The following is a 27817-nucleotide window of genomic DNA, read 5'->3' on the forward strand; positions in this document are numbered from 1 at the left end:
CATCGTGAGATATGGCTCACTAAAGACATCTAGCGGAAAACGCTCAGAACTTTGTATTTCACCTAATATTTACCGTGAGAGTAGTATGTAAGCATTAGTTAAGACGATTAAATTAATATGCATATTCAAATTATAGCAAAGTTTACTCTATCGTTTATAAGAGGAATTGGAATGTTTAAGATTCTAGAAGGACGTCGATTTTATTTTTCAATAAACGATACCATTTTATTGTTTAGAAATATATATATATATTTCTTTATTATATGATATATATTATACTATAGAAATATATTATGTATTCATAAATATATATTTTTCCTCTATATTAATGTTACATTAAGAATTATGTTAACGTTAGATTAAGAAAAGCGCCGCTTTTCCTTTGCATATTCTGCTATATTTTGAATATGTATATATGTGTTCTGTGAGAATACTTAATTCTATTTATATGATTATATATATATCTCTTTCTTATTCTTTTGCCACATTGCGCAATCCTTGGCGATTCACTCATCAAAATTGTACGATTGTTACATCAAATGAAGAGAATCCATTTATAATCACTATCATGTTTAACAGTACATAGTACATTTTTTGTATATTTTGTACGTGCTTAAGGATAGATCTTATGTAAGTAACCACACTCTACGAATAAAGTGTCTTCATTGAGAATTAAAATATTACCAATAATAACAAATATTAATAATAAGAATAATAATAAATATTATATATATATATATATATATGTGTGTGTGTGTATGTATATATATATATATATATATATATATATATATATACAAACGATTTGGACAAATTTGTGAGCTTCTTCGTGGAGAGAAGATAATGCACAACTGTACATTCTACCAATACTAGCAAACTATGATGTTAGTTCTTAAAGTGCTTTTTACGATGCTACTTTATACGATGACAGGTTACGGCAGTATTTTGAGGCGTAGATTAGAATTAACAAATTTGCGCATGGTTCGTACACTTACGTGCGCACGAACGTACGAATGTTCGTTTCGTCAATATGTACACACAAATGTAACGTAAAAGTTACCATTTAGGCGAATGTATCTTAACCCATAGTTTAAGTACCAAAGCCCGTTTGTAAGGACATATCGTTTATGCAGTGTGGTTTGAATAAACTTAGTATTTTATTTACAATTCAATCTTATCGCATCGCCAGTCGATGATGATGATGATGATTTCCCAGCTTCAGGTATTTTTCCTGTGCGAGAATCCATCAAGGAAGCGGGCGAGCTAATTCGACGTGAAATTCCGCGAGGTAGCCGTCAAATTTCAAATATCTAAAGCGCTCTGAAACCGTTTTCTATAGCTGCACCACGTTGCACCGCCACCACTTAAAGTGTAGTAGGCGCCCATACGACACCTGGTGGGACAGGGAGGAAATTAAAACAAGTGCAATATAGATCAAAAAGTGCAATTGCAAAGAACAGGAGAGCGATCGCGAATCTTCTCCTTGAGCGCGAACTCGCGAAAAGTGGGCACTTCCGGACGCTTCGAGCTGGAAAACCTTCACCTTTTCCGAATTCGCGTTAGATGAGGAGACTCACGATCGACCCTCCGCATCGGCTACCTGCACTTCGTGGCCGTTGCACGCGCACGCGCACCGTTCAAATCCCCCTGGCGATTCTGCGCGCTCGATCGCGTTCGGGTGTGCTCGGCACGGATCGGCTACGTTCGCCGAAGGAGCTGGTGAGGAGAAGAAGAGAGAGAGAGCCAACGGCAGTGCACTTTGAGAAAGCCCGTTGTAGGCTGTCTCGACGTGTATGTTCTGAACGCTCCGCAACATGTTAGTGAGTTTTCGTCGGCTCTCAACGAAAAATTCACGTGGTGTATTCAGTATACGAAGGAAAACCACTAGTGCGAGACATTTACCCTCTTGATCGAGTCTTTCACCTAGTACTAATTGTGCAATAAGCAAGCTGAGGAACGATGCCAGGCAAAGGGGGCAGAAGAGGAAAGTACGGTGAGTAGTGCTTGGTCGCGCGCGCTCACGAGAGATCTTCCGTTGCGTTACTTCCCTTTCGCCGCACGACGACGTCTTCCTCGTCGGCCGTGAAGATCCCCGCGAAGGACAAACACGTGACGCACGCTCGCTCGCCTCTTTCCTCGACTCTTGGCTTATTAAATTATCGATCGGCGCCGTATTTGTCCGTCTATCCGCGTCTAATCCGCTCCAGTGATTCACCGCGCCTCGGAATGAGGCTCTTGTTTATTTGCACGACTTGCGTCACGTTGCGCCAAAGCGCTCTTTCTTTCCTCTCTCTCTCTCTCTCTCTCTCTCTCTCTTTCTCTCTTTCTCTCTCGCCCTCGCGCGTTCCTCTCGAAAGAGAGGCTCGCTCCTTCGCACGCGGGCGATTTTCCACGTTCCGCGACGTGGTTCCCCGTGCGATTCTCACGCCTTCCGCGGCGGCACATGTTGATTTCATCGCACGTCGAAACTCTGCACTCTGGATTTTCCCTCCGGAGGAAACGGGCTCGCGAAGATTCGAGAGACGCGAACGGAAATTCGGCGAAACGCCGCAAAGGCATGTGCCGAGGACACGTGCGATCCTCTTCCCGTGAGAGGTTATGGGAAGCGCCATGAGGCAGCCCGAGGCCCCGCGGAAATGTTCATTTCACCCTGACGACGCGCGATTCTCGCCGTTCTCTTATGAAACCCGTCCTTTTCTGCACCTCTGCAATATCCCCTCCCTCTCTCTCGTCGAATTTGCAAGTATGTATATTTATCTCGCTTCTTTCGAGCACGGAAAGTGACACAATGCGGCCGAAAAGAAACGGAATCGGACTGCTGGTGACTCATTCGACATCTTTTCTTCGATCGCGATCAAGTCAGACGCGCGTGAGATTTTACGCAATCGGCAGCAATCGACAGCAATGAGCTGCCATATCCTCTATCTCTCTCTCCCTCTATCTCTTGCTCGCGCACACACGCACGTACATTTTTTTTTTGGATTTATTGATACGTTGTCGCTCTCCGCTGCTCTCTCCTTTCTCGGTATTAGTTCTTCTCGTTCTCGCCTATCGGTCAGATAAATATTTCAAGTACGGTAACAAAGTCCCTCCCTTCCCCTCCTCGATCGCGAGACCTTCAGTCTTTTGCGTTCTTTCGCGTGCTCCTCTCGCCGGATAAGTCGCGCATCTTCATTACTCGAGTTACTGCGCATCTGTTATGATGAATCGATGTTTTTCTGCGTTTTGCAACTTTTGCCCGATAATTCGGCGGCAACGATGGTCGGCGCTTATTTTCTCCACGTTTTGCCTTTTCCTTTCTGCAAACGTCGAAATTGCGCTAATCTCTCCGAAGACAGCCAAAATATAGCCTTGAGAGTTAAATATATCGCGATTTTATCACGATTGGGCATGTGCCGTTTCTTTTTTTCTTTACTTTGTCGTTTCTACCCGACTTATCTCTCTCTCTCTCTCTCTCTCTCGCTCGCTCGCTCGCTCGCTCGTGTTGAAAATTTCAAAGTCGAAAAAGACTTCGGCCGCGCGTGAAATTAACATAATTTATGATATTCGTTACAATTTCTTGCGATCCGCACGGCGACTACGAACGCACGAATGTGGCGGTCCGGCAATCCGAACTGGTATAACAGCTGTGTAGATTTCACGTTGCGTAACATGACATTCACTTTCAGCTGTTATTTTTCTCAGAACTCGAATTACTCGCCGCTATCGGTTTCTGACCAACATCCCGCGGGCTTTCAATAATTAGCGTTCGATTACTGTATCGGCGGAGAGAGGGAGAGAGAGAGAGAGAGAGAGAGAGAATCACCGAGTTGTTCCTCGGCGAGTCCTCGCTCTTTCCACGCCGGTCTCTCGATCGATTCGACATTAATAGTCGCGGAGTATGAAAATATTTGTCGACGATCGCCACCGTGCATATCGGGGAAAGACGGTGCAGATACACGTGAAACATACGCGTGACTTGGCGACTCCACGCGTGGCAGCGGCAACGTGGCCGCCGAGAGCACACGAGCGAATCGTTTCGCGTTGTTAACTAGCTACCGCTCTAATTGGCTTTCATTAATCGCAATTAGCACGTATCACGTTGAGCAGCTACTGGCTCGACAATACTGTAGCCGCGAGGCGAATACGCAGGTTGGAGATTATCTCGCGCGCTTATCACGCGGCTTACACTTCGGCCGAATAGGCGAGCGTATGATCGGTCAGAAAAAGATTGCGACACTTATTATTTTTTTATAATACTTCGAAAATCATCCCGAAGTCCCGTGGAAGTCCAATGGAAGAATTCGTTTTTCAATGATTCTCGGGCGAGCTGATTTTCTTATTAAGATACGAGTTGCGTCGACGAAACTCGTCGCAGAAAACATGTAAAATTCACATACATTCAGCTTCAGCGAGAAGTGTCGCAATCCTTTTTGTAAACTGTGATCATACTACGCGAATATAAGGCGGGGGGCCGATATATGTTGACTCTTCCCTCAACAATCTTGCGCTTGGTCCTCCCCGACGAACGTAGGTCACGGTGGAAAAAGAGCTGAGTTAACATCCGACGAGGACTCCGTCTACAATGACGCGTGCAGCGATACCAGCGGCCAATCCGACAGTCGCAGCGTGCTGGAGGATGTGAACGACAACGAGGTGGACGAGCTCGCGCAGCAGGAGGCGTTCGAGGAGAAGCTGAGGGAGGCGATCGACGGGCTGACCCAAAAGAGCGCCAAGGGCAGGACGATCTGTTTCAACGGGATCGAGAAGATCTTCGCCATCAAGTACATCCCCGACTTCGTGGAGGACAGGAAGATGACCATCGCGGACGCGGTGGAGCGCAGCCTGAAGAAGGGCCGCGGTGACGAACAGCCCACTGCCGCCAGGCTGAGCACCCTGCTATGTGTTCAGCTGGGCGCGTTCGAGAGTGCCGAGGTGGTCTGCAGAGACCTCAAGTCGACCTTGACCTTCATCGCCAGCGACAATACAGCTTCCGTTCATGCTCGCGCCGAGGTAGCGTATCTTAGAAGAGAGAGAGAGAGAGAGAGAGAGGGCCGAGCAGAGAGGATCGATATTAATTTCTCAGGATGCATATACAGCAATGAGGAAACGATGTCGGTGGAAGAAAGGTCGCGACGCTTTTATCTCGATGAGCTCCCTCACGAGAACGCACATCCGGCACTCAACAGGCAAATTTATCTCCTGAGAATCGCCAAGGAATGAATTGCTCTAACGGGGACACGTGGGTGCGAAACTCGTTCAGGACGAGGAACGTCGCGGCCTTTCTTTCATCGACTGCACCCGGTGTTCGTAAAATCTATCTTCTGTTTCTGAACTAGGGCTGCGTTAAAACTTCGTTCCTTTTCCCTTTAGCACCATGTTATATATACTCGTCTCATTCTAACGGTAAAATGTGCAGCCTAGTTCAGAACAGAAACAGACTTACAGTCGGATCTTGTACTCGGCCCTAGTTTAGTACCATCGGTTAAATCGATCCAGGCGAAAGATTAATCGCAGTTGAATCTTGAATGATCGCACATATAAACGTGAAATTCTTTTCTCGAGAAATGTTAATTCTTCTGTGTGGAACTAACACTATCTCTTCTCTTATCTCTTTATCTCTCTCTTTCTGTCTTTTAAATTGTTCATTTTAAAAATGATTTCGACATTTTTTTTTTAATTTACCTCTTCTACATTCTATTAAAATCGTCTCAAGTTCATCTTCAGATGATCGTTTCGACGTAGCCGATGAAACGATTCATACAGTACCTGAAGATGAACTCGAGATGATCTTAAGTATGTCTGACTATGAATACACTTATGTACACTTCGATACTGATGTCTCGCATATCTTTCACTCCTCGACGATTCTTTATTGTCTGACGTCGGCGAAATGATTCCAGTGCTGCTGGGCGCTGAGTATGAACCAGTTCCTGTCGGGCAACGACGCGGACGACACCGTCGAAATAATGCAGCTGCTGTCGTCTATCTTCTCCGGCTCCTACCTGAAAGGAAACGGCGCGATCGCGAACATATCCGCCGACACGGCGGCGCTGCATGCAGCGGCTATCTCCTCGTGGACTCTGCTTCTCACAGTCATGACTTCCGCGAACATCTACAATTTGCTCGCGAGCGACAAGACCAACAGCTACATGCCGTGAGTGATCGACTCCGGCGATCGAATTATTAGCCATTCGTCGCCACCTCACCTACATAACGCGTCTTCCTCCGCAGTTCTCTCAATCGATTGCGCGAATTGTTGGAATCGCCGCACCTCGACGTGCGCCTGTCGGCCGGTGAGGCGTTGGCCGTGATATTCGAGCTCGGCCGTGACTTCTCCTGCGACTACGAGCAGGACTGGGCGCTGGATCTCGCTGACATTCTCAAGGAACTCGCCACGGACTCTAACAAGTACAGAGCCAAGAAGGATCGCAAGCAGCAACGCGCCAATTTCCGAGACATTCTGCGTTACATCGAGGCAAGTGTGTCGCGCAACCGCCTTCGCGGCTCTGGCCGCCGCGAATGCCCGCGTTCTTCCGGGAAACCGGAAGAGAGGCACGCTCTCACACGATCTCCTCTCCTTTCGCTCTTCCAGGAGGACATTGTTCCGGAGATGCATGTGAGATTCGGCCAGGAGACCCTGTACTTAGAGGGGTGGTGCGCGCGGACACAGTACAACGCCTGCTGCCGGCTGTTGGGTCCCGGCATCAACATCCACCTAGCCGAGAACCAACTGCTGCGCGAGATCTTTCACCTCGGCAACAAGGTTCTACCTATACCGTCGTCCCAGAAAACGAGCAAATTAGAGAGGGTAGGTATAGAGACACACTCACGGAGGCGACTGATTCCCCTTTCCTCGAGATCGGAGCGAGATTAACCGAAACCCGCGTTCTCTTGCAGACGCTGATGAACGCGGCCGCGTTCAAGGCGCGCACGATCCAGCGCAACAAGAACCGCGATAAACGTTCCGCAGCCATGGCACCGTAATCGCTTCTCACTTCTGCTCCCCCCCCCCCCCCNTGGCTGCCTGATGATTGTCCCTCTTTTAGCATAATACAGATATAATTCAATTTGTTATTTATTGTGAAATTCGATAGCGAATTACAGTTTTCCTCGTCGAATATCGTCGTCGGGTCGAAATTGCACACGGATCTTGTACACATAGATTCCCCGTTCGCGGGGAACTTCATGTGGACGCGGTCGAAACGCGGTCAGTTTGCCCGCGTTTCAGCAGGTACAGCTAATTTATACAATGATATTAAGTGAAATTCAGCGTGTATATATATACACATATACAGTATGTATTACAGGGTCTGTTTGACAAGTTCTAAGACTGATTTTTTCCTGAACAAACAAGTAACAATATTCCTTCGATGCTTTTCAGCGCGGAATTTTTTTTTCTTTTAAAGTACTAACGCTCGACTACTCACAAGATTTGTCTCACGTCACCGGCAGTACGTTCCGAGTGGTGGCCGCGCATTTTTTTTTTTTCTCGTAAGATTATCGTGTTCGTTATAATTGTCATGATGGAGCAGCGCGCTGCTCTCAAATTTTGTAAAATTCAAAAAGCGACAGTGTATAATTTAACGAAACAGGCGTGCGAGATGAAAAGTGCCTGGTCACATTCACGTGTGTTCGAATGGTATAAATGTTTCCGTGAAGGAATCGTTAGAAGACGACCCAAGACCTCGGGTCGTTACTCCACAAGCATCACCGACGTGAACGGCGTGATTCATCATGAATTTGTTTTTCTCAGCATCACAATCACTGTCTAGTACTACCTGGAGGTGCTCGATCGTCATTTGGTACAAAAATGCATTTGTCCACGGCGTTACGCCGAACGGGATTTTTCCTGCTGCACCCCACGGCAATCGCAGCTCGGTTTTCGGTCCGTAAATATGTGCCAATGCGTTCAACAATCTCTGTAACTCGCTAGATTTGGCTGCGGCACTTTTTTTATTTCCAAAATTAAACATTCAAATGAAAGGAGAGCGGTTATTTGTCGATATCCTGAATATTCGGGCGAACGTGACAAAGAAATTGAAAACTATCCCGAAAGAAATCTACTGTAGGAACTTCCGGTGTAGAAGTAACAGTTGAAAGAACGTTCGCAACATAGCGTTGACACTAGGGGGGGGGGGTATGTTGGAAACATTGTAATTAATAAAATTTATATATATAGATATATTTCGATTTCACGATTTTTAATGAAGTCAGTCTCGGAACTTTTTCGATAGACCGTGTATATATACACATGTTAATATGTGCGAAAGTTAAATACGTGTACATACGACAGTAATACCGGTACGATAACAACGATTACACGTGCGCGTTCACTGTAGTTAAATTACTTGGATTTTATGGAGCGTTTTACCGAATTCTTATACCGATCAATGTGATACTGTTTTATTGTTACTTTTGATTATCATTGTTGTCTCATGGATGTATGTTGTATCTGTTGATTTTGATAATCAAATTGTATAATATTTTAACGGCTACGGGTGGAAATTGTCTCGTTTTTTGGGAATGACGTTAAATAACACACGGAAAAGATTGCTACACACACCTCTTCATTGGTCGGGATTATTTTGCATATTAACAGTGACTATGCATATGTAATTAAGGTGTACGAGATATTTACTAGCATTGTACATAATTACACGTAAGCTATGATGACGTACGTTCGAATAAACGAGAATACAGATAGAAATGTGAGCGTGAGATGATTTTGTTCACCTACTTTTATTGTCGTTACGCTTATTCAAACAAGCTCATCCGCAGAGGGGAACAGTCCAAACGCGTATGTCTGGTTATTGAATGCGCCGTTAAATATATATCGATCACAGTCACTTCCGTCGTAAAATATTGCAATATCGTAGAGCGAAAATAACGCTGCGAATACATATATTTTCTGTCCGTCTCTTCGTTATAATAATCTCCGCAGTAACAACATCTTTACAATAACAATCTACAGATATACACAGCCTTTCCGCAAGAAAGTGCACAGCTTTGATTCAAGACTGTTGACTGTAGCGTCAACTGCTGTATGACATTGAAAAGATCAAAGCGTTTGCCCGCTTGCACAGTATATACTTTGTTGTTATTTTGAACGTTGTCCTTTGTTAGAGTGAAAATTTTCACGAGTGCAAAGTATCTCAAGCATTACAAGACAGTGGTTTTAGTTTTTTTTTATACAACCAAAATTAACGTATGCTCAAGCTTCAAGGTGACTTGGGAAGTCCAATTCATTCAGAGGTGAGTGGAACAGTACGAAGAACTAAAGTGAATGTTGATGACCTGCTCGAAAAGGGTTTGATCTGTACGACGACGTCGAAAGAGGACAAAACGATCATTCGACTATTTGAATGAAACTCTGTGCTAACATTGCGCCCAAACTCGGGACTGGCTTCCTGAAAAAGGCATAAACATTAATACAAACACCATCAGACCAGAAATGTTTTCTTAACGTCTGCTGAGAAATTTCCTGGGAGAAATAGAGACGATTGGGAGTTTCAGGAAAGCAACGACCACCACCGACGTTGCCTTTGCATGAAAACTGAAAATAGCATCATCACAGTGGGTTGGCCTTGCCTACGTCATCCCTAAACGCGAATCCAACTGAGAATATATAATCTTACATAAAGTACAGAAACTAAGAGGGGAAAAAGGTCTTTATTCTCAAGCAGCTATCGACTAGAATCAGGAAGTTCTTTACCACTTGAATATGCTGAAATACTAGTCGAAGGCATGCCAAGAAGATGCCAAGTAATAATTGCCAATGAATGCGATTGGATTTATTACCAAGTAACTGTGCAATATCTTTTTCAGTCTACTTCGATGTACTACAGTCCTTTTTATCTAGATTGTATATATTCTCGACATGTTGCTGTCGTATACTTTCTTGCGGAAAAGATCGTACATATAAAGCGTACCGTAGAAATAAAATTAAACGTTAACACTAAATAATAATATCATAAGCGTGTTCAGTCATGGTGGGCAACGATCTACAGCCTTGTCTCTCCTTGAGAGACGTATTAGTATAAAAAGAATCTTTTTTCTTCTTCAACGCGGCTAAGTTCTCTTTGCTGCGCTCTACGCGGAGAAGCGAGCGTCTCGGCGACGCTATATGTGCATATTGATTGTTTGTTCCTTAAACTCTCTCTCGGACAGCATGTGCCATCGGTAGCGCAGTATCTTCGACACTTCCCTCTCCGTACTCTCGTAGCTACGACTATTTACCTTGATCCATTCGTGGTGCTCGGGCGACCAGTCGAGAATCCTCGACCAGTCTCGGTCGCATCTCTTCAGCACGACGTTGCGCCGCACGTATAAGCAACGCAGGCGTTTCGCGGTGGACGCGATCTCCAGAATCGTCGCTGTGGATATCTTGTCGCGAATCATCTGTGAGGGAAATGTATCGGCGTGAATTGACGTGAGAACGTGTGTGTAAACGATAGACGGAGCAACAGCGCGAGATACTCGACTCGAGAGTTAACGACTGTTATATATAATCGAGCGTTTAGCGCCAGATCGAGTCCACGATATGCAAAATCGATTTTTTGAACACGGAATTAAGACGCCTAAGATGAATCTTAGGGCTCTTCTACAATAGCTGTAAGTCCGTAAGATGCGGTCCCGTAAGGTGGTAAGGGACCGCTTTCGGTGTAGTGAGCCGTAACATAAAGACCGTTTTACGATATCCGTAAGAAAATAGCGGTGAAATGAACGATGTAAATGTAGATGAACTATGAGATGAATTATTTTAATTTCGCTTACGATCTCACTTTACCGCCTATTATATTGAAACAGGCACTTCCAACCACGCGTCTTGTGGACTCACAGCCGTACTTACGTGGACATTGCAAAATGGACCTGAGATCGTAAACGAAATGAATTGTTTTCATTTTTCACTTCTTACGGCCTTACGTCGATCGATCGAAGTAGCACATTAAAGCCCTGATCTCCTCCTTGCTGATTGGTCCGTCTTATGTTTTGCCGTTTAAGCTATTGTAGGTAGCGCCTTTTTGAGACCATCAAACGTTATAACTTTCAGCTAAATGCTACGGGCTCACAAACCTATTGTTATGACCATTGTAGAATAGCTTTTAAGAATCTGAGCATCTGATCTATCCTAACAACGAACATTTCGAGCTTGGCGCACGTTTATCTGTTATTCGATTAGATACACGAGGAAGCAGAGGCCTCGCCGCGGATAGTCCGCGTGACAACAAGTTCCGAAGCGAGTCTGAGACAGTAGCCGGAAGGAAATTTACACTCACATAGCGGAGGAAGCCCTTCACAGTGTGTGACGGGTGCGAACGCATACCAGCATGCCATGAAAGACGCTGTTAACACCACGCGTAGCGTTTTAGAAAGAGTAAGTTCACATAGGCGAGACAGAGAGAGGGTTGATTCAAATGCAAAATGCTACCAGGGTGTGCAGGTACGGGCACATTTTACAGAACTGCACCAGCGCCTCGTCCAACCTCGCCGCGAAGCTCCTGTCCATGTAGTACCTAGCTATCCCCTTGAAGGCGTACACTCGTATCGTCGAGTCGAAGAACGCCCCGTGGGTGAGTATCGTGGACGGCGAGATCTGTAAGGATATAATCGTAGGGCATAATCGTAGAAATGACGATTCGTGTTGTCGACGACATTGACGGATTTAACCAGTTAACTGTGGCGATCTCTTTGCAAAGCGCCCACCAGTGTGTGTCGCCGCACTGCTTACGAGTTAGCTCTCAGGAAGTTATAAATCCATCTCAAATTATTTATAATTCTCATTTGTTTGTTTCATTTCGTCTTGACCTCTAAACATTTTACCCATATTAAAATTTACGAATATAATTTAGCTTTCGCCAGAATTACAATTAAATATCAAATTGTAACCAAATTTTACGCATGACGGATATAGTCGTCATGACACAAGGTTCTGCCACATCTCCATGACGGATATAGTCGTCAAACACACTTAACTGGTTAACAATTGATCGCTCCTCTCTGCGAGTTCGCGTTATCGTCACTTCCGCCGACGAACGAACCTGCGTGTTCGGATTGTCCAAGACTATACTGTGGCAAGGTATGGAACTGTGTTCCAGCAGGTCGATGGGCAAAAGAATGTCCGTCGGCTTGTGGCTCTCCACCTCGAAATGCACCTTCAGGTGCGGATTGTGCGCCCTCATCTTCATCCACGAGACTCTCTTTGGCTGCGATCATAGTCAGAACGAATATTTTCCATCTATCAGCGAATTCGACCGCCGGATCAGTACGCCAAAGATCGCTACGTGTAAATTACCCGAATACAACGGCATAACGTAAGCACTTTGACGATGAAACAATGCATATTCCGCTAAACAACGTGACGATATCATTACTAGGTGTTCGGTCGTTTTTCGAAACGATTGTTTCGCGCATAGCCGGCCTTCAGCGCACATCGATCCGCTGATCGAATTTTCTCTGTGTTAACGCGCGATTGCTCCGCACTTGGCGTGCTGCGATTATGCATCAACACGGAGCCGGCGAAAGGAACGAATGGCAATTACCAATCTTACGGTGGTATCCTTCGGGCTGTATCGGTTTTGCAAAATATGCAGATGCTCCAATCTCGTATAGCCTATCAGCTCTATTATGTCCTCGTGCAGATTCTGCGGACTTACGACTAAGACCTGAGAAGAGAGACATTGTATACACACTGTACACAGTTTAATTCAATAACGAGCGACGTGCGAAACGTCCGGGGTATGCCGTGTGCTTACGTTTAAATTGATAAATACTCCCACGTGCAGCAATGGGCAAACGTAACGCGTGGTGTTGATCAGCACCAGTTTCGACAGGGTCTGAGTGCAATTGGTACAAATGTCGTCCATCAAGTGTAAGGCTTCTTTGCTGTCGAGCATCAGGTCGATCAGCTCCAAACATCTGAGATTCTGCAAATTTCTCATGAGCCTCTTGAGCGCTTCGAGTAGCTTGCCGCCTGTGCCAAAGAGTCTGATTCGATCAGGGTCATCCCTATTCGCCATGTTACAGGGAAAGGTAAACTTAAGCCTTCGTATGTAAGTACCCACACCGGCCACGGAGGTGTTGTCCGAGCCCTGTTGCTCGGCATACCACGAAATCATGTTCATGAACTCGTAGAGATTGTAGAAGTTCAACATGGGCTCGAATATGAGCGAACGGAAGTTCCTTCCGACTTTGTTCAGGCAGGTGGACGTTCTCATGTGGTCCAGCACATATTGCCAGCCGCTGTAGTAGTTGAACTTGCCCCTTGTGAGGGTGGTGTCCTCCAGAGTAAACGTGGACCATACATTTCGCAGTTTAAAGGCGCGATACCACGAGCGACACACCAGGGATGCGTAGTAACGCTCGCGGATAGTCAGGTATGAGAATATCTCCTCCAAAAGTATGTCAGGTGTCTGATCCCAGGAGCTGTACGTCTTATCCTCATCCGTTTCCTCTGGCTCCAGGTCTATGTACAAGGCTGCGCAGAGAAGGGACGGTCTAATTAATCTAATTAGTAAAATTGCGAGCCCAATCGTCCTATCTACTTAACAGCACCGCACGTGTATTTCCTCTCCTCGTATCAGCGTTACCTATTTTTACGTTTACCTTGAAATGCAAATTATTTTTAGACGATATTAATGTCAATTCTGATTATAGATTAATCCTCACGGGTTCTCGCCGATTGCACGCGCACGGGCAATTATCTCACATTATTTCCCATATCAAGCGGCGAATAAAAGAGAGAAAAAAGAAGTGGGGAGGGGGGGGGGGAAGCCNCAAGTCGAGCGGAGTAGTATCGAGAGTAAAAATTGTCCCACTATGTATGAAGAAAGTCTTTCCTGATTCGGTCATTCGATTCGCACTCTTGTCAACGAAGACGCAGAATCGACGCGTAATTCTGCGTCTTCGGGGAACGAATCTGCGTACAATTTGGAGGGAGTGTCGGCTTTCTCGCGAAAACGCACAGTTCCTCCCGGGCGTAATATCGATCTCGCGGTAAATCCCGCGATAGATCTTCGCGAATCTCCCGAAGGAGAGAGAGAGAGAGAGAGAGAGAAAACGTGTCGCACGCTCACCTTTGTCCTCCTCGTCGAACTTCCAGCAGCCCTTGTTCATTTTCGTCGCGATCGTTGATCATCGGCGTTACATTAAAATAACGTATCTCTGCGATGGAGTATTTATACGCGATATTGCTAAAAATATACCGAAAAAACGGGAAGGGGCGACCGCCGCGGGTGACCGCGTGTCGCCATGATGCGCCTTTAAATCGACGGCGACGGATGGCTCGTCGCGTTTTTGTTCGTACACGTCCGACAAGTTCGCGCGGGTACCTTGCGCGGGGAACGGGGCATCTCCGCGCGCGTTTCTCTCGCGTGTCGACGGTTGTCCTTCGGTTTTTTGTTTTCCGCGTATCACCTCGTGGACTCATTAAAAGTGACTTCGCGGAGGAATTTCGAAAGAATGCAACATGCGCCTCGCCGGCCAATCGGAAAGTCAGACGGATAGACGGAGAGAGCGAGAGGGAAACTCCCGCACCACCGAGAGATCCTAACCTAAAACTGCGACGGCGTACGGCCGCGATACGACTCTAACCTCAATTCGTTTCCTAACCTCGGCTCGTTACCGCGAGCTTTGCGTGCTTTTTGCGTGGGAATCACACGCCTGCTCTGACCGAACACGATGAATCTCACCGGCAAATTGTGCCCGCTGATACAGGCGTTGCGTAGCTGCAGGTACGTGACGCTTCGCGATGAACGCGCGCTTAAAGCCGACATTTCACGGCCGATCATTGCACGGTGTTAAAAGTACGAAAATAAGACCGATTCACTGCTCGACATCGCGAGGGAAAGTAACAAACTTTTTGTCTGTGATATGTGTATTCTCAACGATCTCTCGTTTCCGCCCCATTTTCATTTCCAACAATTCTGTCGATACTGTACTCTCAAACGGGACCTCGCAATTTTTCGCAGGAACTTACACATCGCGTCTCTCGCGAGGAATGCGGCCGCATATGACGGGCCCGGTAAAACCACCGTCACGTTTATCAGCAAGGAAATTGGTCCTCGATTTCAGGTGTCTCAGTGCAATGAGGTGAGAGTTTGATGTGTGTTGTTATTATTCACTTAGAAGGATTCAAGTCCTTGGTTGCCGGTGAAAGCGTACAAAAGCGTACTTCTTTAACTAAATTCGTTAGCAAATTGTAAATTTCCTCTGATCGTTCTACTAGCTTTGACAGTATGCAAACTGGAAGCATAGACATGTCGGATGTAACATATAACAAACGTATTGAAATATATCGATAAGTGACATATATTAGGGCTTTTTTCCATCAGCTAGTTACAATAAGCGAGCAACTTTAAATGTTGACATTTGAAGTTGAAATGTTGTGACATTTGAAGTTGAAATGTTGACATTTGAAGTGAAATGTTGACATTTACAACTGAAATTTGACAGCATGTCAATCCGTTGTCCTGGATAATGACTGTCCTTGCTATTTTTAAGAATGGATTTGCCTTGAGCAACGGCTTCATGATAGTAGGGCCAACAGTGCTTTTTCCAAGTCAAGCTCTCTGCTGGAACATCTCGTCGGCAAAGTACATAAACGACGCAACTCTATCGCTGTTCACTGTCCTGGAGCCCAAGCCTGAGCTTCTGATCATCGGTCTGGACGACAATTATGACTTACCATATTTCAGAAGTTTACAAAAGTTAATGCGCAAGCACAACATAATTTCGGAAATATTACCTGTACGGAAGGCCTGTACGGTGTTTAACTTTGTGAACGATGAAGGTAGATACGTCATAGCTGCCTTGATACCGCCGAAGACGACCGAACACTTGACATTACCGAAGAAAATTGAAGAGACGGATTCAGACGAACTTAAAAATGGAAGAAAAAGAAATATTGTAGAGACAGATACAAAACAAGAATAATTGTACATATGTATGTGCGTTAAGTTTAGGAAAATTTATTGTATTGTACAATTGTATAATAAGTTATGACATTTGCATTACATATAAAACTGAAATAGAATTTAAATTTCGCTCCGATTTTGCTCTTCGTCTCTTCGTCTCGCTTCACCTTAATACTTGAACCGCCACGAGTCATCTCATTGGCTGCGTCTCGGGATGAGCAGTCAATGGAACGATTGTATCGACATGGTTCATGTAAATGGAAAGCATCTATTGCGAATAATTCAGCACAGAGGGCTCTCCCTCCGCTGCAGCTTGGAAGAGTGAGTTGGTGTTTGTGTGTGATAGCCCTTTAAATTCTTTTCTATTTTGTACAGCACGTATCTTTTAATTTGCACTCGTGAGTACATCTTCGCTATCTACCGCGAACTCTTATTCGTACAATCTACACTGTTGTTACATTTGGTGTAACCTAACGAGCTTTTGAATAATCAAACGCTTAATGGAATTGTAACCTAACCCACAAATGACGGATCGTATAGTTTCAACGATAAATTTGCAAGTCAAGTCACAGAGATCAGTCACTGTAAAAACGGGATACATGAGATATCTTTTTGCCAAGACAAAGTGAAAATTGCTTCACAGACCACTCATCTTCTTGGCCCCGTTAACAACAGTGAGATCTCATTTATTGTTAATTTTCACCTAAGGCAGTTTGCATTTTGCATCACAGATTACCAGCCATGAATAGCTCGACTGATCCGCGGCGGCCCGACAAAGAAGTCCGCTACAAGCCGCCAGGCTCGAATAATCAGGCTCAGATGCAGGACGACCTGACTCCGGACTACATGAATGTCATAGGGATGATCTTCAGCATGTGCGGCTTGATGATGAGGCTAAAGTGGTGCGCCTGGGTGGCGCTCTACTGCTCCTGCATCAGCTTCGCCAATTCGCGGGTCAGCGAGGACACCAAGCAAATTCTCAGCTGCTTCATGCTGTCAATATCAGCAGTGGTGATGTCTTACTTGCAAAATCCTCATCCTATGACGCCACCATGGGCAAGTGCCATGCAATGAACGAGTGTGACTCGTGGATGACTCACTTTGTTAATGTTTCTCCGTGTGTGTGAATGCAAGAAAACTTTGAACATTTGCGATACAGAGTGTACAATATATATATTTGGTTAAAAGATTATTATTATTATTTATCTTGTACAGAAAGATGTCTGATAATGAGTGAGGAGTCACTATTTCATTGCAGCAATACACCATCATTTGTTAAGAATGTTAAGTCCACTGTGTCGATAATTCTCGTTTCACAATCATCGAAGGAACATGCGGCGGGGAGGGGGGGACTGCTACATATATAATGTATCACCGAGGGTGATCTCCCATACTCATCGTTTATTTCTTATAAATAATTTATATTACATTAGAATCAACTCTTTCTACCTATTCCTGTAAGCTTCTCCTAAGAAGACTATAAATATTACAAGGAGTCAATAAATATTACATTTTTCCTAAGCGTACGTTATATACTGACTAGAGTTAAACGCCGCGTCTGCGTCGCGGTCTCGTCTCTACTTTTTACATAAATACAGCGAAACGTCGAAGAAACTCCTCAAGCGCGATTCTCCCGAGGAGTCGCGCGTTCGACGATCGCGTCAGATCTGACTATACAATCGCGAGACGTTTCGCGAGAGGTTCACCACTCGTGTGTTATATCCTTCCCCGTCGCTTACGCTTAAAGTAATCTCGATCGCGCATAGATCAATAGAAAAAGTATCGACGCTTAATTTATCGCTTAATACAATCGCTTCGTACGTTATTAGAGCGTGCCGTTCTAATGAACTAAGAATAGTATCAAACTCATATTGAAAGATCGAGAACGGAACGCGCGAGATTCATATCTTTGCTCGAAGCTGCGTTTAGAAATGTAGAAAAAAAAATCAAGTGGTCTCTCTTTACTGTGTGTCTAACAAATAATATCGACGCAGAGTAGGCCGCTGCTGCCGCGATGCGCGCACTAATCGTACTAAAAGACTCGCTAGGTGGAGAAACGTACTCCTTCCTCTCCGTTGCTTATCTTTACGACGGTAAGATAGCGATGCAGAATCGAACGTCCCGGGGGAGGAGTCGCAGGTGGTCCTGGGTCCTTACGTTCGATTCAATTTCACTCAATTTTGATGAGCAACTAATTCGCGTGCTAAGACCGGTGAATGACTGAACGAAGTACTGCACCTGCGTCTACGAGTCTGAAGGTCAAACAATTCAAGAACGAGCTATTCAAATATACAGAAGTACTCGGAGGCCGATCTGTCTTCACGCGGACACTCGTGTCGCTTAAGCAGGTCGGATAGGTCGACAGTCCTGAGAATAAGAAGAAGAGGAGGGAAGAGGAATATAAGAAGTAGAAGGAGAAGAATAGAATTTGGCACACGTATTCGGTCGGTTCGTTACTGCTAAATGTGCCTCGTGGTCCTCGATTGGATTTACTTCAGTCCGCTAAACTAAAGTCCGGTCAACATCTCTCCCGAAGAGCTGAAGAGAGCGTCGCACTGAGTCGCGCACAGAGAGCGAATATACCCGACTGATTTTCCTCGTTCGATCGCCGACGACAATTCTCCGTCTCGGACTAAACGCTGCTTTCGCCACGGCCCACCAGTGTGATAGGGTACACGTACTTCTTTCGCTTGGCGCTGAAGAACGGCGAGTTATGCTGGCCGGTGGTCGGCGTGGGCGACAGGCCCCGAAGAAGCGGTAACGAGGCGTCGCCGCCGCTCACGCCCGTGGCGTCGAAGCGCTTCTTCCATTCGGCGCCCAGATCCGTCGCCGGCGCCATGAGCCCTTTGCACTCCGGTGAGCTGCGCACGCTGAGGAAGACGTCGTTGCTGCTGTCGCGCTGGCCGGAGGAACCCTGAAGAACGCGAGATATGACGATATGATAGATTGCACACGGAGAAATCAAGATTGGTTGAATTAATGTGTCAATGAACGGAAGAGATGAGAGAACGCTGCCGGAGGCAATCTATAAGATGCCTCATCGTCGTCCCCGAAGCTCGTAACTCAGCTCAGAGAGAGGTGGGGATTTTGGTGCCGTGTTCGAATATAAATGGTCGCCCGGATGGAATTTCCGTAACACTCGGCCTTTATCTCAGAGTTCGGACTACCTGTCCTCTTTATCACGGTGAATAAGAGCGGGCTCGACGTGATAACGATGATGAAATCACGAATTCCAAAGCCGACACGAATCCCGAGTCGAAATTCTCGCGCCGCTTTGACGTTCTTGAGGACAGTTGGTGTTTACTTAAAATTCGACTGGCTTGTAGCTGAAAGGTTACTTCGACGACACCAAACTCGCTAACTCCCGTTTTGGGACTTGAATTCTAGAATTAATTTTAATTCAACCGAATTTTATTTCCCCGTGTGGACGATGCGGGCGAGAAGTCAAGAGGTAGATCGTTCGTCGCCCATACCTTCGCCTCGTAGAAGTCCAAGCTGGAGCCGTTCGTGTCGTTCTCCTCGTACAACTCCACCTGGACGCGGTGGTGCGAAGTGTGGGAGTTCCTCGAGGAGTGGGACGACGTGCGGGTCGACGAGTTCTCCGACAGGTCGTCCCTGCAGCACGCCGCTGTGCACATTCGCTGCTCTCTGCAACCGTGCAACGTCCGGTGAGCGAAATGCCGGCGATTCGAATCTTGCGACGAATCTGGCAACAGCTGCCTTTGCACCGATCTCGAAATGGTTTTGAAACCATCGCTAATAACTTGAAAAGCAACAATACTAAGAACCTTCTGACGGTGACGGAGTCCCGTCGTCTCGGTACAGGCGGCGGAAGACCGGCGGCGGCCAGGCTCCGGGCGCTCTCGTAGCTCGCCTCGCTGTTCCCGCTGCTGCTGTTGCCGCTACCGCCGCCGTTGTTACTGCCCGCGTGCTCCCCCGTCCTCAGGAAGTAGTTCCTCGCCGAGAGCATCGCGTAGTGAAGATTGTTCTTCAGGTCATCCGCCGCCGTTGACAAGTTTCCCGGGATCTTGGGGGTGCGTCGCATCGGCCGCGGCGCCGGTACCACCGGCGACGGCGGGCTGCTGGATGCCTCCGAGAGCGTCTCCGGGGTGGCCAAGGGCGCAGTGCGATCGTCCCAATCGTGCCGGCGGCCGAACCTTCTCGCCGCCGGGAGAAGCAGAAGGTGATTACTCCGCACTTACCGCACCGACCGGGTCCAAACAATGCGAGTGTCCGGAGGATCGTCCGGCTGCCGCTGGGGCTCCGATATTCCTTCGGATCTGACATTAGCCGGAGATTCGGATTCTCCCGAGATGTCCGAACAGTTGAAGCATCAAATATCCGGATCTGAGCTTCGATCGGACCTGATATTACCCGGGTATCCGATTATCCGGGCAGCGGATAATGACGAGCGATTTTCCACGATGTACGTATGCAATCGAGAATCTACTTTCCGACGATGTATATATACGTCATACGCAACGGGAGGATTAATAAGTCGTAACTCGAAACTTGTCTCATGTACGAAACGCTCAGATTTTAATTCAGGCTTAGACCACTGAATTTTTCAGCTCAATCATATGAAATTCGATATATAAATCATATATTGAATAATACGTCTGACATATCTGTAATCGTGATTCGACGGAGAAACGAAGAAATTAACTTTGAATTCAAGACCATCTCACGTGAGACAAGTTTCGAGTAAATCGGCATTCGAGCTTTCAGATCGGAAATTCCCAACTTCCAAATATCCAAGTACTTGGGAGCCCCACCAGCCACCTTGCAGTTCTTCCGGCCATTGCGCCGTTCGACGGGACACTTCCTGCGCGACGTCGCGATTACCTGCGATGATCGCACGCCGTGATCGCTCGCGACAATCCCGACGCGATCACGACGCTCTCGGGTGCACGATAATGCGCGTATGATTTGAGGTGAGGAGGTTTCAGAGAGCTCTAAGCGAGAGAGAAGCGAGAGTGTGAACGAGAGCGTGAAACGAAGGGACCGAATTCGTGTGAATCCGAGCGACAGATGTAGAAAAGCGGATGTGTGCGACAAAATGATGATCCCCCTCCGACCGAATCCCCTACTCCGCCACTCGCACCAGGTGTTACCTTTTCTCCATCTTTTCTCTCATTCCCCTTTTTTTGTCGAAAGATCGCGCACTTTTCGGCGGATTTCGTATTCCTCGGTGAAACGAAAGTATGTGCGCGCACATATATATACACACATACACACACCCACACAAACACACATACACACATCCACGCACATAGGAATGACGCGTCCTGCCGATCAACGCGGTGAAAACGCGTCGCTCAACGTTATCGCCATCGCTTCGCTCCGCTTTCGACCTCCTCCTTCCTCTTCTTCCACTCGTCCGGCCGTCACGAGGGTAACCCTCCGCGATTTAAGACGAGCGAGTCGGTAAGCGCGCGAGGAAGGTGTCCTCATCGTCCTTACACTTTGCCCTCGTCCGGCCGCGGCGTGTTGAGCAGCTCGCTGGCGAGGCTCATGTACTCCCACGGGATGCCTCTCGAGTCGACGCTGAGCTCGCGACCAGCCTGGGGTAGGTCCGTCGGGCTCTGCAGCGACGTGAAGCTCGTCTCCAGGCAGAGCCGGTGCGGCGGTGTGCCGGCCAAGTTGCCGAGGGTCCGGCACCTCACCGGGCTGGACGGCGACAGCAGAGCCCGCATCTCCTGCTCCTGCACCTCCAGCTCCAGCTGCACCTCGACCTGGTGCTCGCGCGCCTCCGACGCCTCCGCGGAGGACGCGTGGCCGGACGTCAGCCTCTGCGGCTTCGCCGGTCCCAGGGTCGTCACAACCTGACATACGCGCGCCCGCCCGCGGTGTGTAGTGCGTCGTTAAATCCTGCTGGCTCGGCCTCGTCAAGTCGCAGGTACAAATCGCGACGAGTTCGCTTCTTCGCGCGACCTCCCCGTTGGCGAGAACGTTCTCATTGCGCCGCGCCGCGTTGCAATCTTCCCCGCGTGCTCCGATGTGCTCTCAGGCGATTAAGGATGTATTGCCCGTATAACTCGAGATAATGAGAAAATGATTTAAAACCGATGTACATTGTGTGTACAAAGGTGGGACGAAAAGTTTGACAGTAATTCGCAGCCTCGGAGGATCGGAAGATCCCCCTTATTCGTGAAATGAGTTTGATAAGAATTAGAGAAGAAAATTCGATGAAATTTGCATTGCATATATGTTAATATATTAACTCATTGCTCGTGTAATTAGGAAAAGATTGACCATTCTTGAAAGCTGAGATACTTTTAACTAAAGCTGACACTTTTTATATACGTGTTCCTTGAGAGAGAGAGAGAGAAGATGAGCGTGCTATTTTTAATTTGTATTTTAACGACTTCCAAATAAAATGTATAAGTAACCACTCTTGATGCGCCACTGAAAATACGGCCACTGACAGGCAATACATCCTCAAGAATGTCACAAAGGGGACAAGAGTTCCCTCTTCAGAAACCCGTTTCGATACAAAAACTTGGCGCTTCTACTTGAAAATCTCCGCGGATGTTTCCGCCAAGCTTCCGAGTTTGAACGGAATTTAAGCTCTCTCACGGTCAATTGATCGAGTTAATCGAGCGTAATTCAGTGAAAAGGACAATCGAGAAAGCCGCGAGCACCAAGTTTGTACCTGCAACTCGTCCAATATCCCCGGCGGATCCTCCAGCGTGTTCCCGAGTAAATTCAACCGTCTTAACCGAATATACCTCCTCGTCAGATATACTTATCGATCGGTTGACATTAGCGTCTCCAGCTCCGTGCGTCGTCCGTCGACTTTAAACCGAGAATCTCCTCGTCGCTCGCGGGCTATGAAATCTTCATAGAGAAATCGAAATTCGCCGATAAGCTCTCGACACAGCTTCACCCGCGAGCAGATCTCATCTTGAGATTTTCGATCTCGTTTCCGTATCGCAGACGGACGATGCGGAGTGGGGTATCACGCGGAGGACCGCAAATCAACTTCAACGGCGAATTCACGGGCAAATACCTGGATCGGTCGAGCGACCGCAAGATATTTCACGCGAAAGATATCCCCGGATATCGATATTAATCAATCCCAAGCTACCTCGCAATCTCTTCTTCCTCTGTTCTGTCGGAACCCGATCGCGGCAAGACGGGCGCGCGCGTTCTTCGCGGCACACACAACTCACTCGATCGCCGAATAATCGACACCTGCCCGACCGGTAATCACATCCAGCATGCAAACCAGACGATACTCTCTCGCTAAAGTCCACTCTAGGAGATCAATAAGGCGATCGACTCTAGTCGAGGGCCGAATACACACAATGAGAACGATATGATCGGTCGGTGCGTGATGCGCATGCATTCGTGTTGGTGCATGCGTGTATTGTATGCGTATGTACACGGGCGTACATTCATTAGGAGCTCGCAAAGCTTCGCCGGACCTTCAGCCATACTTCCGTCATGAATATTCGTTCTTAACTCGGCTTCCTCCCCGGCTGGGGTGCCGCGTTCTTCGAGCAATCCTTTTCGACGCCTCGTGAATATTCCGGCTCACTTTTGCAGGAAGAACCGAAGGGATGAGGTCACCGACGAAATTTGCAAGCCCCTACGAGACGTACGATGTGTATCGATATGTGTGTAAAATGCGTGATGCCTCTCGATCGGCGACTCGGTGTCAACGTTGCGGCAGGAAGTGCTTACCCTTTCGTAGAGAGCGCGCGCGACATCGAACGAACGAGAACCTCGGATTCGACGACCGGTATTTCACGGGATTGCGCGCGATAAATCTTTTCGGGACACCCCGGGTTCACCCGCTTCGCTCGCCGACCTCATTTCCCGTTGCGGCGGTTCCAAGTACCTTGTGTCGCGACGCGAGGAGGATGCTGCGGCGACGTGGGGATCCGCCGATGCAGCTTGCTGATGAAGCATCGCGACGTGCGAGGACAGGTGATCGGCGAGAGGCCTTTGGAGGGTGGTCGTAGCGTCTATTATCACGATGTCGGTGGCATCGGCGCCGGTATCCGCGCAGCCCCGAACTCTGCACGCCAACACCTGGTCCACAGGACACACACACACACCCTCAGGCAGCTTAGCTCGGCCGACTCGGCCGAGTCTCTCGCGAATATCGCCGGACTCGACGGCGAGGGAATTCGAGACGCGCTTCTTCGAGTTTCGGACGGGTTCTCGGGGATCTCCAATTTCCAAATCGCCCGGAGACTCCGCTCGATCGGAAAGCAGGCGTCAGCCGATCCTCCGAAGGAAGATCGTTGTGTTTACAGACGCGGCTTCTCTCGCCCCTCCACGGATCAGGGATAACACGATCGGACATCGGCCAGATTCGCTTCCTCGCGGAGTCTGCGCGACTTGCAAATCGGTTCCTCCCGCGGTTATTCTCGCGGGTGGTTCTCCTGGGGAGGGGAGGGGGTGAGTGAAGAGACGGTTTCTCTCCTCTCACGCGTTGCTCGAGAGGAACAAAACGAGGAGTTTCGAGTCTGTACGCAGTCATTGGGGGAAAGAGAGCGGACTATAGAGCGGAGGACTATGCGGAAGAGAGTAATAATCTCACACACACACACACACACACGCACGCACCTATACGCGCAATAGTAATACAGATTAGCGAGAGAACGGCCAGATCTCGTGTACGGCGAACACAAGTATAATTAGCTACTTAAACCAACGCAACTCAAATCTACAAACAAATTAGCCCAGGTGAGTGAGCGAGCGCGACCTGTGAATCGAGATCGATCGCTCGCACACCTATGTTTGCGCACGGCTCAACGCGCGCGAGACGCTTGGAGACTTCGCTGAGAGAGCGGAATAAGTCCAATTTCAATTCTAATAATATGATTCGCTTCCACTTTAACTCCGGTTGCCTTAAAATTTCGTTTTCATTGTTGTTAGAATCGAAATAGGTTCTCGCGAGGCGGCGTTACAGTTAAATTTGTGGAATTAAAATTTCAAGAGAGAAACTGACGAGACGAAATTTCGGTTTACTCTTTATTTACATCTACGTTCACACACACATACACACATACATACACAGGGCACACACATACACGCGCATGTGAGTGCATACGCACCGTTATCAAGCGTCTCGGCGCGACGAGACTCAGGAAGCTATTAGGAAGCCTCGTCAAATAAACAACAACGATCGTTTCTGTGGCAGAAAGTATATATATATATATATATATATATATATATATATATATATATCTGCCATATATTGATCGAAGTAGCATACATTGCAAATTATACATAATGGAGAATTGTTGCGGAACTGTGCTTCCAAAACGACCAACCAGCAAGTGAGTGATAGAGTGAGACCGCGGCTTTCTCTCTCGCGTTTACAGCCTCTCTCTCTCTCGCATATCTCGCGGGCGACGTAGAAAAATATATCGAGCCGCGCGTTCTCGCCGCGCGTTCGGCGCTTCAAACACGCGCCCGGTAGCGAATCCGGATCGGCCCCAATGTTTCTTCAACGTCGGATGCGCGGCGGGAATGCGGGCAATTACTTCTTTTTTTTTTTACACGGTAACTCTTATCACGCAACGCGTTAATTCACTAAGACTGTTGTTTGTATCGTGCCGATCGTGCGCGGATATGTGTCTTCGTTTCGCGTTTTGCGTGCAATGAATAGAAGAGAGAGAGAGAGAGAGAGAGAGAGAGAGAGAGAGAGAGAGAGAGAGAGAAGAGAGAAAGAAGAAAGCGTAAGAAAGAACGGAGAGATTAATCTCTCGCGAGGAAACGTACGTACGAGAGACGCGTCACACGCGGCGGTTGCTTCGATAAACGAGAGCCGACGGTGGTCAACCTTCGTTTGATTAACGGGTGTCAATGAATTCAATCGGTCATTGCGACACTTGCGTCCAGAGAGAAAGAATGCCCCCGTTGATCACTTAACCCAATTGCACGACAATTGCGAGCGCTTAATAACATCTATACGCAAAGATAAGGAGCTTTCCTGCCGAGACCTCAAATTATCGACGTGTCGTTTACTTCTAAGAAGAGTGTTCCCACGTTTTCCCCGCAATGGCAGATTGAATTCCGGCATTCGTGGTCGTTCGTGCCAAGCGATTTCGCGTGCGAGATTGTTGTGTTTCACGTAACAACAAACGGACGTGTGACGATTACGTTCGCGTGCAAACGACACAACAGCGGATACTCGCGTGCCGCCGGCTGACCACTTTCGGCCACAGATGATAAAGTATCATGCATTTGTACGAGGGCATGCATGTCAGTCCTATTACTCTACTTAGGCGATAATATCGGGAGTAACAGTAGTAAGTACAAGAATACTCAGCGTATGCGCGTATTGTGTGAGGTACCGGTCGACCAGGCATGTCCAAGATCGGCTTCGCGACGTTTCCTCCTCTCCGTCCTCTCGTGGAGTGAGATGGAGAAGGAACGGGGACAGACTGAGAGTGCGACCGCACAGGGTGCGTTCGAAAACGGGGGAAAAGGGGTTCCTCCGTCGGCTGAAGTTGGACATGCCTGCCGTAGACAATAGTCAAGTCACATCATCCGCGAAACTGTTCGAAGGAGCGAACGGGAATCGCAGCGGATCGGCGCTACTTTGAAAATCTCAACGAAAGGGATTCATTCGATACACTTTCGTTCGATAAAGGGTCAGAGCTTCGGAGGACACGTGAGGGACCCAATCAGGGAATCGAAAATTAAGAACGTCCTCTCAAAGCGTTCGGAACCTATTCCTCTCGCATTTTCGCACTCACGCGTCTGACACGTCACGATACGCGGCATATCTGCGAAACGCGGCCGATCAACTGACCCTCGAACAAAGTCGACCGTCGACTTGATTGATCCCGAGAGAGGAGAAAAAAAGCAAAGTTGCACCGAGCCGACCCTGCCGATTCTCACCCCGTTTCCCCGACCGAACTTTTCCACACCGTGTCGTCTCCACCACCGAGCCGGGAGCAGCAAATCAAAATCTATCTATTATGTACAATCACATCGTTCCAAAGCACAGCACGCCAAATAGAATTGCACTACTTGAAACGCTAAGGAGCTCCGAGTGGCGAAAGAGTAAACGATACGATTACGTGTGAACGGGAGATTATACTAGCGGCAAACTCTACGCGAAACTTCGTCACGCCTCTACGACTACGCTCTACGCTAATTCAGAAGTCCGGATTCACAATAGGTGTTGCAAACTTTCAGCTTTTTGTTCTGAAAGCGATAAAATCTAACGTAACTTCCGACAAAAGACTCTGCTGATAGTCGTGATAACACTCGAGCCTCGGGAACTGCGACGTCTGATAGTGCCGGGAACGTTTTTGCTGGAAATTGCGCGGAGAAAATATCGTAGCGAAAATCACCACGAAATTTGGTAACGTTAGACTGTACCGTAGAATTATGGCTGAAATTATCTGAGATACACATCGCTAAAGATTACAATCACACATCATAATTTCAGTCACACTTCCGACAGAGTCCGGCGTTGGAAAATTTCACGATAACTTTTGCCACGATATTTTCCTCGCGTGCGTTACAATTTCGTGCAATTTCGGGCGAGAGATTAAAGGCTCTACAAAGACTAAAGACCCGTTGTGAACCCGGACTGACGCGGCAGGTGTCAATGAATAATCATATATACGTACACACTCTCTTGCGCGCACACATACGCATCCTCCCCCCTCGCCCCTCACACACACATATACACACACGCATGAAAGGTACCTCGATGTGCAAACCAACCGGACAAGTAAGCTGTACGATTACAATCTAGCTGGCGTGATTTGCGAGTCTCTTCTCAATGGTTCGTCGCGCAACTGCGGACTATCCCGAGCGCGAGTCTACCGGGTCGTTCAAGACGATCTGTTCTCAAACGGCCGCGTTCAAGTCATCCCCGTACGCCAGTCCGTTTCGTTCTCACTTGGCACATTATCCTCGAGCCCTTCCGGGAGCAGATCGCGATC

General features: G+C 47.5%; 5 protein-coding genes across 13 annotated transcripts in view; 3 read left to right on the forward strand and 2 right to left on the reverse strand.

The window, feature by feature from the left end:
- Positions 1 to 1646: 1646 nt before the first annotated feature.
- LOC106744842 (interferon-related developmental regulator 2) lies at positions 1647 to 27059 on the forward strand. Its single transcript, XM_014619904.1, has 7 exons — positions 1647 to 1993; positions 4514 to 4992; positions 5883 to 6136; positions 6214 to 6457; positions 6575 to 6790; positions 6880 to 6995; positions 24446 to 27059. The coding sequence occupies exons 1-6, from the start codon at positions 1960 to 1962 to the stop codon at positions 6964 to 6966; spliced, it is 1314 nt and encodes a 437-aa protein (XP_014475390.1). The 5' UTR covers positions 1647 to 1959; the 3' UTR covers positions 6967 to 6995; positions 24446 to 27059.
- On the reverse strand, positions 7042 to 14195 carry LOC106744832. 2 transcript variants are annotated; one of them, XM_014619881.1, is made up of 7 exons: positions 14055 to 14195; positions 12735 to 13456; positions 12522 to 12644; positions 12021 to 12185; positions 11411 to 11575; positions 11259 to 11324; positions 7042 to 10380 (listed from the first exon to the last, which is right to left on the reverse strand). In XM_014619881.1, the coding sequence occupies exons 1-7, from the start codon at positions 14092 to 14094 to the stop codon at positions 10102 to 10104; spliced, it is 1560 nt and encodes a 519-aa protein (XP_014475367.1). In that variant the 5' UTR covers positions 14095 to 14195; the 3' UTR covers positions 7042 to 10101. The 2 variants fall into 2 exon arrangements, with proteins under 2 accessions (XP_014475367.1, XP_014475374.1); XM_014619888.1 differs by lacking the exon at positions 11259 to 11324.
- On the forward strand, positions 14279 to 16029 carry LOC106744861 (NADH dehydrogenase [ubiquinone] 1 alpha subcomplex assembly factor 3). Its single transcript, XM_014619970.1, has 3 exons — positions 14279 to 14711; positions 14949 to 15069; positions 15481 to 16029. The coding sequence occupies exons 1-3, from the start codon at positions 14659 to 14661 to the stop codon at positions 15910 to 15912; spliced, it is 606 nt and encodes a 201-aa protein (XP_014475456.1). The 5' UTR covers positions 14279 to 14658; the 3' UTR covers positions 15913 to 16029.
- Positions 16127 to 17181, forward strand: LOC106744866 (protein Asterix). The gene is made up of 2 exons (XM_014619982.1): positions 16127 to 16291; positions 16625 to 17181. The coding sequence occupies exon 2, from the start codon at positions 16635 to 16637 to the stop codon at positions 16965 to 16967; it is 333 nt and encodes a 110-aa protein (XP_014475468.1). The 5' UTR covers positions 16127 to 16291; positions 16625 to 16634; the 3' UTR covers positions 16968 to 17181.
- Positions 17275 to 27817, reverse strand: part of LOC106744776 (sn1-specific diacylglycerol lipase alpha) — a 47700-nt gene continuing 37157 nt past the window's right edge. For 7 of the 8 annotated variants that reach the window (XM_014619836.1, XM_014619843.1, XM_014619860.1 and 4 more), the window contains 4 exons: positions 21357 to 21718; positions 19682 to 20050; positions 19367 to 19541; positions 17275 to 18807 (listed from right to left, as the gene is read on the reverse strand). In XM_014619836.1, coding sequence (XP_014475322.1) covers positions 18526 to 18807; positions 19367 to 19541; positions 19682 to 20050; positions 21357 to 21718 — 1188 coding nt within the window. In that variant the 3' untranslated portion in view covers positions 17275 to 18525. Of the gene's footprint in view, positions 18808 to 19366; positions 19542 to 19681; positions 20051 to 21356; positions 21719 to 23739; positions 23934 to 27817 lie in introns of all 8 variants that reach the window. The other variant, XM_014619831.1, reaches the window with a different exon arrangement.

This window comes from Dinoponera quadriceps, unplaced genomic scaffold (assembly GCF_001313825.1).
Source record: "Dinoponera quadriceps isolate SergipeBrazil2010 unplaced genomic scaffold, ASM131382v1 scaffold120, whole genome shotgun sequence".
NCBI lineage: Eukaryota > Metazoa > Arthropoda > Insecta > Hymenoptera > Formicidae > Dinoponera > Dinoponera quadriceps.